This window comes from Ischnura elegans, chromosome 2, assembly GCF_921293095.1.
Source record: "Ischnura elegans chromosome 2, ioIscEleg1.1, whole genome shotgun sequence".
Classification (NCBI taxonomy): Eukaryota; Metazoa; Arthropoda; class Insecta; order Odonata; family Coenagrionidae; genus Ischnura; species Ischnura elegans.
The window spans coordinates 61,233,026-61,247,629 of NC_060247.1; the positions used below are offsets into that span (position 1 = coordinate 61,233,026).

General features: G+C 35.6%; 1 protein-coding gene across 1 annotated transcript; it reads right to left on the reverse strand.

Moving 5' to 3' along the window:
• Positions 1 to 7,835: 7,835 nt before the first annotated feature.
• On the reverse strand, positions 7,836 to 13,971 carry LOC124174078 (putative mediator of RNA polymerase II transcription subunit 12). Its single transcript, XM_046553213.1, has 2 exons — positions 13,869 to 13,971; positions 7,836 to 9,547 (listed from the first exon to the last, which is right to left on the reverse strand). Exons 1-2 carry the CDS (start codon positions 13,878 to 13,880, stop codon positions 8,174 to 8,176), a joined length of 1,386 nt encoding a protein of 461 aa, XP_046409169.1. The 5' UTR covers positions 13,881 to 13,971; the 3' UTR covers positions 7,836 to 8,173.
• Between the last annotated feature and the right edge of the window lie 633 nt (positions 13,972 to 14,604).

Genomic DNA, 14,604 nt, shown 5'->3' on the forward strand with positions numbered 1-14,604 from the left:
AAACGTTTAAATAAGTTTACGTCACAATGAATGAAAATTAGAGCGTCACCTTCACCTTCCGCACCAAAAAGTCTTGCTTCGGAATATGAGATGCCAATTGCAAGGGATTTTCAGAGTGAGATGAAATAATTCGTAATTCCACTCGCTTCTCATCCTTCCCACATTCCATCCCTAGGACATCTCAAGATGTTACCGAGTATTTCCAGGAATGAAAAGAGCGTGCTTTTAATTGACCGACAGCAATCATACACACTTCCACCTTGCCGAAATCTAATTTACTCTCCCATTAGGTCACTCGCTTCCTCACACCTGGGCCTTGGTTACGAAATTGTTTCAGTAGGGTGTGCCATTTTAATGAATACGGCTGCGCGCCCCCGCTTTCAACTTTTTCTGCCCTGCGCATCTTGAGTTTTACGTTTTCGCTCGGTGCCGTTTCATCAATTTCGCTTGGATCATCAGTTGAGTCGGGATAGGGATGTGGTTGGGAGAATCCGTTGGTTGACTTCGGTGGTTGGAGCTCTTCGTGTCCCTTTGATTACAATCGGGATCTCCGAGCAGAACGGACGCACTGAGCAGTGAAGTGGGGAAGCGGCTCATTGTTTATGATTTTGTCCAGATTTTAAGCTGAAGTCCGTGAACAAGTCTCTGGAGGAATTAACTCCGCTTTTTTATCAAGATTTTCATTATTTTACCTTCCAGATATACGTTTAATTCCGCTGAGGATGCCATTTTTCCTTTGGAAGTGACTGCGATGCTGAACATTACTTTACCGTGCCAATTTCACGATGTTGCAGCAAATATTATTTGGTGAGTACCATATTTTACGGTTATCTGTTTCGATTGAAAATTTAACTTTATTACTATTTTTTTACATGTTGACCCTTAGGTTCAAAACAGAGGAGGTTATACAAAGTTTCAAAATGGGCATGAAAAAGAGTGCATTTTCCAAGATCATGAGATATTAAGTTTCAAAAGCTTCCCGAGTATATTCGGAATGGTTGTCTATCTTCTTATAGGCTAAGCCAAAATATAGAAGAGTTATACTCACCTGGTAACATACGTGAGTAGTTCGTAATAATATTTATGATAGCAGCAGTATCTGACAGGAAGGTTCAATTTTTTTCAAGATGCAATCTTGCAAACAAGAAGTGCGATATTTTTTATTCTAATGTTAAATACAAGTGGCTGAGCCAAAATAGGTTATGTTTCATGGATTTGGGTACTTATTTAATCATCCATTTTAACTAATTGTTCAAAACTATTTTTAGATACATTTGTTCCTGTTTATTTAATTCTTTATATGTCTTTGTTTGCTCACGCGTAACGTTATTGCAACATATTCAAAATTGTGTATTAAACGATTTCCAGAATTTTTAGCATTTAGAATTTCCTGTTGATTGTTTTCCCTGATGATAACCCTATTTCAATACCGATCAGAAAGGTGATGGTTATGAAGATTACCCAAAAATCATGATGAATGTATAGTTCTCCCTACTTAACGTGATTAGTATTTGTGATATCTATTAACCATAGGCTGGTGATTCTTTGAGGCTCCCAGAGGCTCTTTGAGGTCACAATAATTAACCCATTATAACCCAATGTTGCTTTTAAGTAACATAATAAATGCATACATTTTCATCTCTATTCAGGAAAGATTTTAATTTCCTGTTCTTTTGCGCTGTAAAGTTTAATAGCGAAATATGTAGCTGCCACAACGATTATGAATGAGTAGAAAATGTTCACATTTTTATAATGAGAAGTGTTGAAATTTAATTTATCCTAGAAGAGGCTCTGGGTTAGAAAGAGCTAAAGACATGACCGCTAGAAGCAGATAATAACCAAATGTGAAGTTTCGAGAAAAAAATGATAAGATATGGTTTATAGATATCACAAATGCCCTGAGTGCATTCCTAACTAGTACTTATAGCGGTATGTGCTGCGGGATTTCTCTTTCTTGATAATCCAGCAATAAACGGTGATTAACGATAGGAAACCTCCCCCTTCATCGTTCAATTGAATGCAAAAGAATTGGTGACGCTTAAGCTCTCTCTTCACCAAGTCTACGCTCTGGATGTTTGCTCATTAACGTGACTAGGTCAGTTTGAGAAACTGAATTCCAATAAAATCAATTCAGTGATCTTCTTGTCTTTTTTTCAAAGCCATTCCGATAATTAGCAGATTCATTTTTACATGATTCATAGATTAGAAAAACTTAAATTCATCAGTTAGATTATTGATAAATCTAATTGTGAAATCACAATAAAACATTTTCTTTTTGATATTTTTCTTTGTATCTCATCATGATGTGAGTAGTTAGGTGTTAAAATTACGAAAATTATCCCTTATGTAGTAGAAAATGATATTGCTTTAGCTACCAATTCATTATATATACGGATTTATGCAATATTTTCTAAAATAATATTTCAAGCTGGAATTTCAGAATTGTATCGATCCATTAATGGTTTTGTTCAAATCACTGAGAAACATTTCTATCCTATTTATCTTCGATTTAAAACTGACTGCAGTCACTTATAGTTTAAAAAATTGATTTTCTTATTTAATTTTAATTTTTGTTTTTATTGGTGATTTTTGGCATTTTTAATTTTTAATTTTTATTTCGCCTAGTTTCAGGATGCCTCCGGTTGAAATTCTTGCGCAGGCACGAATTACTTTTTTCAACCGCCGGGAATATTATATTCATTTCCTTAACTCGTCTCACCTTAGATATCCATCTGATGTTTTATTAGATTTTCGTTCACTTGGGAAATGCTTATTTAAAATTATTTAAAGCATGACATTCAAAAATCGAGGATACTAAATGAAAACACGTGCCTTAAAACATATGAGAATGCACATAGCAATGTTTTCCATGATGATACTTCCTTCCTTAAAGACCTCTTTATTCTCATTTGGAAGCGTGGCCAATGCAGCCGCATGTATATTGCATAGGTGCATTTAAATGCTCCCATGCTCCAGGTAGAAAATTTTAATGCATTAGGCTTATTTTCACCATGTTATTATGTTTTATGAGAATAATGCTACGCGCAATTTTTCTTATTAAAGCCGCTAGCATTGGCTATTGAACTTCGTTAGAAAAGTTCTTCTTTAATCTGGTGAGGCTTCAGTGTCTTTAAAACTCTTTCTTACATTAACACGCTTTCTCTTCGTTATAATTTATCCTCGATTTGGCTGGCTCAATATTTATTTGACATTTCAAGACGGACTCGGGATAGAATAAATCGAAATTCAATTAAATATATATTTGCAACTTATTCATATTTGTCCTCCATTATGTTTAATCATAGTATGGACGCTATAAGTTTGAGTTTTGGCATTCATCTGTATACCATTCTGAAATATTTTTATTCACACAACCCCCGCTAAAAATTATCAAAATATAATGCAAGTAAATTGTTAACTGATAGTGTATTTGACATATTCAATTTTTCCACTATTATTAATTGAACCAAATAATTCTGGATGCTTTACTTGCCATTTATTTTTGCACTCTTTGCAGCATAATGAATCTCGTAATATCGGTATTAGAAACCTGGTTATGACGGGAAAGTGTTCACAAAAGTCGCTGATGTGTATGTAATCTATGTTACTACCTACTTGGAGCTTCTCAAGGTCAGTTATATTTGGTTGGGTTCGATGTTTCAATACCATCATTTTTGCGAGGTCTCTCATCAAGAAAAAAGTAATGGATAGCAGATGTATCTCTTCTCTTTTCTGTTGTCAAAATAGCCTTTTTAGCTTATTCATCTTTCTCTAAAAGTTCGCGGAAACCATCGATGGCCACTATGCATGTTCATCTTTTGATTTTTCACACAATACTTGAGCTCCTCTAGATTTTTATTATACTCTCAGATGCCCGAGTTTTTATTTTATTTTTAACTCAATTTTAAAGGAATAAAGTTAAAATTTGGCAGACATATTTTAAAGTTATTTTAAAGCTGGTAAAGACGCATTTTTCAATTCCTTCGATTGGAAGCTCGGATTGAAGACTCCTATTGTCATAATATCAACTAGAAAATCTCATATTGCCTCTATATTTTCATTATTTAAATACCCATTGATTAGGAGTCAAATCTACAATTAATTAATGAGATTAAACTTTTAAACTAAAATACTTTCGTTGCACCTTGATAAATGTAATTCATCAAAGACACCGCCATATGACAACAGATACACTTCAATGAGGAATTAACAATTATTTTCGGATGTCTGAACAAATTTTAAAAATATTATAGCTATCAAGAGAAATTTTATTTAGCTATTTTAAAAATTTCCTACATTTTAAATAGAGATGTATTGTTCATGCTACTTAAGTATTACGCGCATATTTGTTTCTGAATGAATAATTTTCTGGCTTACGTATCTTTTTGTCTTTAAAATCAATATTAGATTAATTTGGCCCTAGGTGCAAACCAGTAATAGAAGGGGGAAGCTGGAAAATGGAGCGATTGGTAGCTGGAATGGAAGATAAGTACCTAAACTAGGTGCCAGCCTTTTATTGAATTAAATAACTAATTATTATCTTATTTTGACGCTTGATTCGGTGAAAATTTTCTTTTCTTTTCGGTTTCTCGGACTAATTTTTGTGATGAACATTACACTTATGGTGCTTTTCTGTTAGGCAAATTTTTCAAGTTGGAATGATGAATTAGTTCATAGCAAACATAGAGTACGTCATAATTTACTTTTTTCTTTTTGCAAATATGATAACAGCTCTTTAACTTGCAGAATTCAGTTGTGTCAAATCTCCTTTTTCTATTGTTACAAATTTTGAGATCATAGTTATTGGATATTTAATAAAATAGTATCGCGATGAACGTCCTTAATTCTATATCTATCTTTCCTAAGAAGTTTCATCTTCCCTAAAAGCGTCGTTCAGATATAATTTTTTTCCTCTGCATCTACACCTAGTCAAACAACTTTTCCCTTGATACCTGCAGCGATGCATAGCCTTCATGACCAACTGTTACTCTACCGCTACTTTTACGTCGCTTGAAGGCCCCCATTTCAAATGCTCTCATGTGTGAGTATTCTATTTTCTCCAGACTAGTTTCAGTGTCTACTTCCCTTCAGATCATTGACCTGTATCTCAGCGCTAAGGTGAATAATTCCTCATCTTCTGATCTCGAAATTTGCATAGATCATATTTCTTAATACCTTCAATGATGCACGTTGCCGATTGCCTCGAAAATTTAATGCGGATTTCTTTTTTCTCATGTTAATAATGATCTTTAACTAAATCACAAAACTCCAGAAGAATCATATCGCAGTTGCGACAAATCCTGTTTTTCGAAGAAACTGATCGGTGAATTATCATCGATATATTTCCGTCATGTAATGGACAACCCAGATAAAATTTAATCTTCAGTAAACTTGCTTATTCATTTCGTCGTATTATCCGTTTTTGATTCTCCCTCTAAACCCTCCTTCCTCGTTAAGGGATGACTATATCAATATAAGGCTATTGTTTCATCATGTCCTCCGAAATTCGTTCAAAAGACTTAATTAAATATGCCGCAGAGCTGGCTTTACTCTGAAAATTAATCGTACAAGTAACTTTTACGATAAATAATGTGGAATTTAAGTTTACCAACCCTAATATTGATCATAACTTTCATTGTTAGTCTTTTTAATTTAATATTTTACTTAATATGCTCTTTCAACCATGCTCGTATTATCATTAAGGTTTTGAAATATTTCCATGTAAAAATGAATTGATGAAGTCGGCTTTTTCCAGCCTATTGTTGCCGCAATTTTAACAGGACGCAGTACCAAGAGTTAAATTTGATCCTACATTTTGCAGGAGAAGTACCTTGCCCGTTCGCATGCAATTTATCCATGCCAATTTTTGGTGTTCCTTTACTTTTTAGCTGATATACCCCGCGATTTCTCTCAATATCTTAGTGAATATTTTCCCCTTATATTTATTTCCTGAAACTAAAATTTCCTTTTCATCACGCCTTACAATGTCGAAATTTCTATGATAAGGTGATTGCGCCATTTTTCGTCGCGAGCCTGGTTTCGACACCCAAATGAATTGCCAACTACGCTATAAATAGTTGGCGATTGCCATTTCCTTTACTAGGATGTCTACGAGCAAGGTAACTTGGTATGTAGTCTCAGGCTGTTGGCTTATATAGAGCAAACGTTTTTGTGTCGGAAAGGAGTGTTGTGCTATGTGAAATTTTAACCAGCTATTTTCATAACGATTTTACAAATTAGATTAACATCACATGATGATTTTGTTTAACAATTCGGTAAGAATATTTACGGTAGCTTGATGATTCATACTGGTTAAACACTATACGTTTGGAAGAGCGTGGGGTTCCTCAATTCTGATGTATGTTGGAATTAGAAATATAGCTCTTTTCTTGTCAAAACTGGTGCTATCTCAGGTCTTGAATGGAATTCTTATAACGTGACATCCTCCGAGATACGTTAGCATTTTAATCTGAAGGAGGTATTATTCGTTATTTGTTTTATTTTTCCCTTCATTAACATTTCTTTCTTTGATTGAACTATGTATATTTTTCTTTTCATTTTCTATAATCATTGGAGTCGAAAAAATTAATAGACTTAAAAAATTGCTAATTGAATGTTATTCATTTAATTTATGCTGCGCCATATTCAACTATAGGTACTTTATCTTAAGAGAGCACATTTAAGAATTTTATCGAATCAACGATATGTTTTATTAATTTTTTTTGTAGAACCCGAAATCCTTTTGTACAACTCTTGGTCTTACCTTATCCTTGACTGAAATGCATTCTGTAGATGATTTCTAGGATACACTAACCTGTGATCGCAGAAGATGTGTAGAACTGCACCCAGAATCTTGATGAGCAGCTGTGGCGTCTATAAATATGTACCTTTAAGTAACATATGTAATTTTTCTTAATTTACGTTTTCTTGCCCATAAATATGTTAGCCATATGTGAAGTAACCTAATTATAAACTTCTCTTTCGTGAGACAACTCCGATTAGTCAGATGAAAAAAGTGAGCCCCTTTGAAAATTTGAAAAAACTTGAATTCCATTAGTCACTCTTTGAGAAACATACCTGATGTCTAAGAAGCTATTCAAACTGATTAATGAACACTTGGGAATCTTTTATCTACCTGATTTGTAGGCTTAAACGCTAAATGTGCTGCTTGGGATAGACTTTGTCCTCATTATGCTTTATCGGCTATGTTATCTAGGTCTCTCAAGCACAATCATTATTAGAAGAAGTGGAATCGTTTAACAGTGGTTTCCCTGAAATATGTACATTGTAAATGTACTGCTATGGAGATATGTCTTGTGTAGGTGCAAGTTAATTTCTTGTTGTTAAATTAATTTCTTAGAATTAAAGATAACCGAGCAATCTATGGATATTCTCCTGTTTACCTGTTTAAATTAAATAGACCCTTGAGCTATTATCAACGGTGATATTGGACCTTGTGTGCGATTGGGGAACTAATAAGTTTAGCAAAATATCCTATTCCATGACTGCGATTAAAATTATTCGTGCAATTATTGATACTGAAAAGTAAAATAGATCTGAAAATGTCCTCTCGCCTTAAATTTCTTGGAAATTCTGAATATGAAATATGTGTGGTACTTTAATGACATATTCTCACACAATACCGCTGCTTTGCCGTCATGAAATAGACTAATTTCCACTGGAAGTGGAGAAATGTTATCTTAACTCAGCAACAATGGCTAGATGGGCAATTTCTTACAAATTAATGTGACGCAGAAAGTTGAACAGTTGGTTTATCCAGAATTCTTTCCTCTGAAAGGATGGGATATCATTTTCATATTGATACACAGAGAGAATATTTTGATACAAAATATATAAAATATATTAATATTAGCAACAAATTGCATCTCAAGCACACTCACACACTCAATTATTTATATATTTATGACAATGGATCGAAGTGAAACGCGAGGGATGAAGCAATGACACGGGAGCGAGTTGTGATGGGAGAGATGCTCCCTTCGTTTTCAATTGAGTCGAGTGGAAAGTCAGGGGATCATTCACCAGGCTGCTGCTCTCCTTTGCTAATCCCACTCCCCTCTCTTCCATGGGACAGCTTTCGTTCTCGTTCTCCGGCCTGGGAGAAAAATGAAAGTTCCCTGCGAGAATATATCCTCCCACTCTCCCAGCCTTCTTATGAGGGCGTGTAACTTCCTTTTCTGTAGACCGCCACCCCCGCCTGTCCGCCGCTCCCAGGACCTGCCCTCTTTGCTTCCACGGCTGGCGACTTCCCGGAAGAGAACGGGCTGGCCACGCCGTAAATGACTTGACCTCCCTGCGGCAGGGCCTGGAGCGCGATCCTCTGCGGGGCTACCGTCTCTGGGTACACGAAAGGCTGCGGGAAGATCGGTCTGGACGGCTTGAAAGGCTCGGAGGAGGAGAGCTCTTGCTTGGGCACGGGGACGTAGCGTTGAACGGCCGGTTGCCTCTGAGACACCACCTTCTGTGGTACCTGATACTGCACCACTTTACTGGGATCCTGAAGAGCCTGAGCTTGAGCGGCGTGCTGAGGGTACTGTTGACGGAAGAGTTGCTGGAGCTGTTCAGGAGAGATCTGTGGGACGTATTGGGGTTGCTGAGATAACTGTTGGGTGAGCTGTTGCTGGATGTATTGTTGCGGGATCGCCTGCTGTGAGATGGGCTGGGTGTATTGAGGGGTTTGGGGAGCTATCTGTTGCAAGTATTGGGGTATCTGGAAGAATTGTTGCTGAGGAGAATATTGGGGTGCTTGCTGGGGGGCTGGTGCAGCATACGCCTTCGGCTGTTGCTGGGGCTGGAGCTGGGCTTGAGCGACTGCCTGAGCATTCTGCTGGTGCTGTGGGAGGACGGGATACTGCTGGGCTTGAGCTTGGGCCAACAACTGTTGTTGGAGTTGTTGTTGTAGCTGTTGCTGGATATGCGCAGATGGTATGCCTGCCTTCTGAAGGACCGGTTGGGCCTGAATTGCTTGGTATTGGAACTGTGGAGCCGGCTGGGCTGGAATGTTGACAGTTTTCCCTGGCTGACCGGCGGGTAGGGCTTGTGCAGCTTGCAATGCAAATCCTGCATGCTGGGAAGGTATTCCTTCAGCTCCTTGTCCGCCCACCCCTATGCTGTACTGTACTGGTATGCCTTGACCTTGCGATCCTCCATAAATTCCGTGGCCAAAAGATACTCCACCGCCGAATTGGGCCTGTTGTCCAAGTTGCTGTTGACCGAGGGCCTGGAGAAGGGCAAGCTGATCACGCTGCCCTAGATAAAACTGGGGCTGTGGAGCTGCTCCTTGAACTTGGGGATGATAGTTTGGAACACCCTGAGGTTGAAGAAAGTACTGCTGAGGAAGGAAGCCTCCCTGATGTTGGAAATCAGGAGCCTTTGCCGCAGCTTGAACTGCTGCATTCTTTGCTTCCTGAGCCTTCCTGTTATTTTCCTCCTCGATGTCCTCTAAACGAATTTTTTGAACGTTTTTAGCAGCACTGGCATAATGGACCAGTAAACATGCTATCAGGGTCCAGGCGTAAGTCCTTGACTGTGTGAGAGACAGAAAAAAATTATCACGCTGCCATTTTTTCATTTTATAGTAGGAACTAAAATATTTGACAAATGAATCCCATTTTAATTCCAAAACTTAGGGAATTAGATCTTTGATAGAAAGATCTGAGTTTAAACTCGCACATGCTTACTTCCATCTTATTTTGTCTTATCTCTTATGTATTTTTAATTTAAATTTGCATTAGTGAAATTTGGAAAAAATGGGTGAATTAAGAAAAAGCATTGAAAAGCCATTTGATTTACAAATCAGGGACATTCTATTCGATTTACATTGTATTCTATTTAAGGCCTTCTTTAAAAAATTAAATAGTAATGAGTCTCTTGGAATTGTAAAAGAGTGGCAAAGTAAACTTTTGAAGATTATTTTTTTTACTGAGAGCAAAATATGACAATTTACAGCCATAGTGAAAATATTACTCAAAATGGCTGTTGAAAATAAGTTCTTAGGAGAGATGTTATTTTCAACAGAAATTCAAAAGTTGAAAAATGTAATCAAATTTTCTTCTGAGTATTAATAGAATTAAAAATTCCTGTACATAAATGCAAAGGTAAAAGGTTTGATTAGAGAATGTTTCATAGAGATGGAAATCCCGTTCATTAGATATGAAGGAATAAGCTAGTTGGAGAAATAGTCTAATTTTCATTATTCGTTTACGAATATTAGCCCCACGCTCTCACTCTGCTACTTGATGTCCTTTTTACTAAAGAAATTTTTATTTTTTGGAAATTGGAAATATTGAATTTTTTTCATTTTACTATAATGTTTTTGAATTCAAAAGTTGACAGATTTAATCAAATTTTCCTTTGGTAAAAAGGACGTCGCGTAGCAGAGTGAGAGCGTGGGGCTAATATTCGTAAATTAATAATTAATATTCGAATATTTCTCTCACAAGCTCATTCCCTCAAATCTAATGAACGGGATTTCCATCTATATGAAACATTCCCTATTCAAACCTTATACCTTTGCATCACTGTGAAGGAATTTTTTCATTCAAGATTTTTGCTCTCTATCTCCGAAAGAATGGTTGCTTGGCAAGCTATTTACAATGTGTATGATACCTGTTCATTTTGTAGCATAATTATTTCAATGAATTTGTTCTTTTAGGTGGGCAGTAAAGGTTATATAGTATATGTTCAAAGTCCTAAAGTTTGATTCCCGTTGATGGAAAGCAATTCTTCTTGAATACAATTATTTATAAATTTGACGACATTGAAAATTCATGAGAATTAAAAATAAGGAATTTTATGAGATATAATTAAATGATATTATTGGATTGGAAAATTAGGCAATACTGTCATAAAACAAGAGAACTACTGCAGTGAATAAATATCGAAGAAAAATAGAAATAAGAAATATCCTCATCGAGTTAATGATTTCGCTATGCTATTTTAAATCAAATTTGATCATATATTCTTCCCTATTTTACTTCACTGATGATTTCTCGCATTAAGGACCAATTTTTTAGTTACAATTATTTATATCAAACAATGAACTGAATTTTCGGCGCTGAGCATGAAATTACGAATTAAAGTTTAATATTGTCTTCTTCTACGCTTCTGTAGAAACTGCCCTCTGTGTTTCCTACTGATGCAAATTTAAGCATTTGAATGTTCACCAATCAAATTTTTAGTCATTGCCAATTGACTGGAAAATATATTTCAACAATGTTCTTAGTTAAGAATTTAAGTCCCTATAATAGTGCAAATATAATGGAATCCTTTTTTTTTACTTCTCAGTTTCCATATAAAGAAGGCAGAAATTAGTTTTAAAACGTTAAAAATGAGTTTTCCTTTAATAAATCAATTACCACTCTTTATATGATACATAATAAGAAGTAAGTTGTGAAATTCCTGATAGCTTTCCTTATTCTGCAACGGAAGTAGCGTGAATTGAAATAGATTTGTCCGTAGGAATAAAACCAGGCAATTTATTGAGCAGGTAAAGGTAAATTCATGCATAATTTAAATTAAAAAATAACTAATAGTTAAGTCTTAATGGGAATCAATCTAAAATATTCTTCACAGAGTTTTTCGTTTAATTTAAAAAACATGCGAGCAACTACAATGGACTTATCTCGAATTTCTCTAAAACTCTTCACCACTGAGCGCTCAGGGAGGAATTATTTGACATATTCTTTATCATGACGTCATATCGTAAAGTAAATGCATTTGCAGAAGGACCTAGTAAATTAAATATTCCAAAAGTCTCTATAAACGTTGGCAGTGATAATAACAGTATCAAACTCGTCAATAATATCTTATTTTTTATGTTTTTGGGTGTCCATGAAGATTAGTTTCGAGAAAGCAACTTCTTTTCCATATCTTCCTTTTTTTATAACACTTCTGAGCAAAATTGTAATCAATTCATTTTTATTGTTTATGAAAAATAACTTTTTCCTGTTGAGACATATTTCATGTATTACCAATCATTCGTTACATTTGATACGCTAAATATATCTTATTTTTGTGGTTATTTATGTGTTCATGAAGATTAAGTTTAAAACATATTCCATGTACCTATTATATGTCATATTTGATGATATGGGATTACTAGAAGGGTTTTAACTGTTGAAAACTAGAGCCATCAACATTTTCTATTCGTGCTAGTTTCGGAATGTGGGACCTATCTCAATTTTAATTCAATAAGATCGAAAGATGGGGAACATTTTACATGCTACCAAACTGTACTCTCACAGCGCATTTTGTAGTTTTTAGTTGAAGCTCAGCGTATTTTATTTGAGAGCTTTATTTTTTTATTTCGGTACATTTTATGTTGATTGCTACTCAGATGCGGAAGTACTATAGTCAATGATTAGTCTTTAAGAAATACCCAATCCCCTTGTTGATACTTCCCTTTCACGACAATCTTGTGGAGTATTCACGTAAAAAGAACGGATAATTTCAAAGTCTACACCAACATTCCCTTGAATAACACTCCTGATGAATTCGAATGGGAGTCATTTTCGCGGAAAAATATGTGCTTAAGGCCCATTAACTTTCCTCTTCCCTCTCTCCAAATTATGACCGGTAGCTCCTTTCACTGAGGTGATGGAAAAGTGTGAGAGGAGGGGAAAGTTATTCAATGAGGAAGCCAATTAACTCAGCTAATGACTGGGAAAAATTCTGAGGTTTGATAATTTTTTGCCTCATAGGCGCCATATTACTCATCAATAACACGCAATTTCAAAATAGTGTGTTTTATAGCCTTAATCCTCCTTTATATCACTATAAAGACGGTGAATAGTTAAATGTTGCACATTATGGACTCCTAACGGTTTAGTGTCGATGATTCACCCTTATAAATATATTTGAAGATCCCATAGAGAAGAAGGAACCATAAACACATGCATTTATCATTTATGTGGTATTCACCACAGTATTGTGCTATTATTATTATTTATTATCAACCGTGATACCTATAAGTAACGGATTACTTCCCCACTAACGTACTGGAAAGCTGAATTACTGTTTTGAAAGAATTATTGTATGTGATGAAAACTCTCAACAATAACTTTATGAGTGGTTGCTTAAAATATTACCTTAAAAAATGATAAATTGCAAAGATTTACAGTTTTTTTCCCTTTTTTTCTAGACTGAAAACTAAAATATTTAGCTTTTCATCAAAATGAGAATCAATGTTTAACGGAAGATTGTATTTTTAAAAATCAAATTCAAGTTGATTCCATTAGGTAATTTGTAAAGACAGGAGACCAGAAAAAAATTTCATTTCCTATAAGATATTTTTTTAGCAAAAATATTTTGCATAGAATGAAAACATAAACGTGCGCGATTGTTACTGGTATAAGAATTACTTCTAATATAGCACATGAATCCTTTTAAATTTATTTTATCAAAGAGTTGTATCTATAAAATTTATTTTGACGAATGTATTCATTGAATCAAAAATGAAGTTGGTAACTACATTCACCACCTATAGTGAGTGGTCTTAGTGAGTTAATGACTATTGACTGCGATTCACATTTTCATAGAAATGGCAAATAGCCTCATTGTGTCTGACCCCTGCCTATAATTTTCAACGGTTTTATCTCCAATAATCTAGCTTTGACACATAAATATCCTTAGATTGATGGCAATCCTTGTTCCTAAAAAAAATGGTACGATGGTATCCACAAGCATGATCACTGCACCACATCACTAATTCTCACAACGAGGTGGATCGTAAAAAAATAACTGGTCTTTCCTTTCCTGCTTGAAATATTCCTGCTTAATCGGGAATCTATCAATCACTGAGGGGGGAAAGAGATATTAAGTATTGCAAAATCAGGTAGATCACTCACCGTGTTGGCCATGGTTAACCAATTCGTGTTGATGTCTTGGGAGCGTTAAACCATTCGGCGGCGCACACACCTCTTTTTCTTCGTGCGGAGAGCTTGAATTTCAAGTGGGAATTGGAGCGAGGGGCGTAATGGCTCTCTCCCTTTATATATGTAGCCAACCCTTGAAGGGGGAGTGAGGGGAGTGTTGCGCTGGGAGAGCAGCGGCATAGGAAAGGAAGGGGATCGGCCAAGGAAGACTTCGCCTTGGTCGCCCCACCTCCCTCCCCTCTCACTCAATGACTCCACTCTTCCTATTCCTTGCTTGTTCCTCCCTCTCTCTTTTCTTCCACCCTAACCTGTCCTTCACTCGGTTCAAGCACGGGAACTATAACCCTCTTAAAACATGGATCAAAGAGGAAGTGGTAAGCATATCCTTTTTTTTCCTGGAACGATGAATTTCACTTTCGCTTTCGTATCGAAGTTCAGATAATTATTCCATATTTTGTTTGAATTATATGCATGGATTCGCCTAAATTAATTTTTGGCTATTTCGAGCGATTTAAGTTATTTCAGTATTTAGTATATATTTTGTTTTTAAGTATACCAATTCAAATTATATAATTATTTGATTCATCAAGAGGAAAGCGAACAATCATTTTCTTTAGTGCCGATATAAATCATTTATTAATGTTCCACAAAGACTTGATTGTTCCAATCATGGGTTTCAACTACTTTATAGTCATTATCAAACTTAATG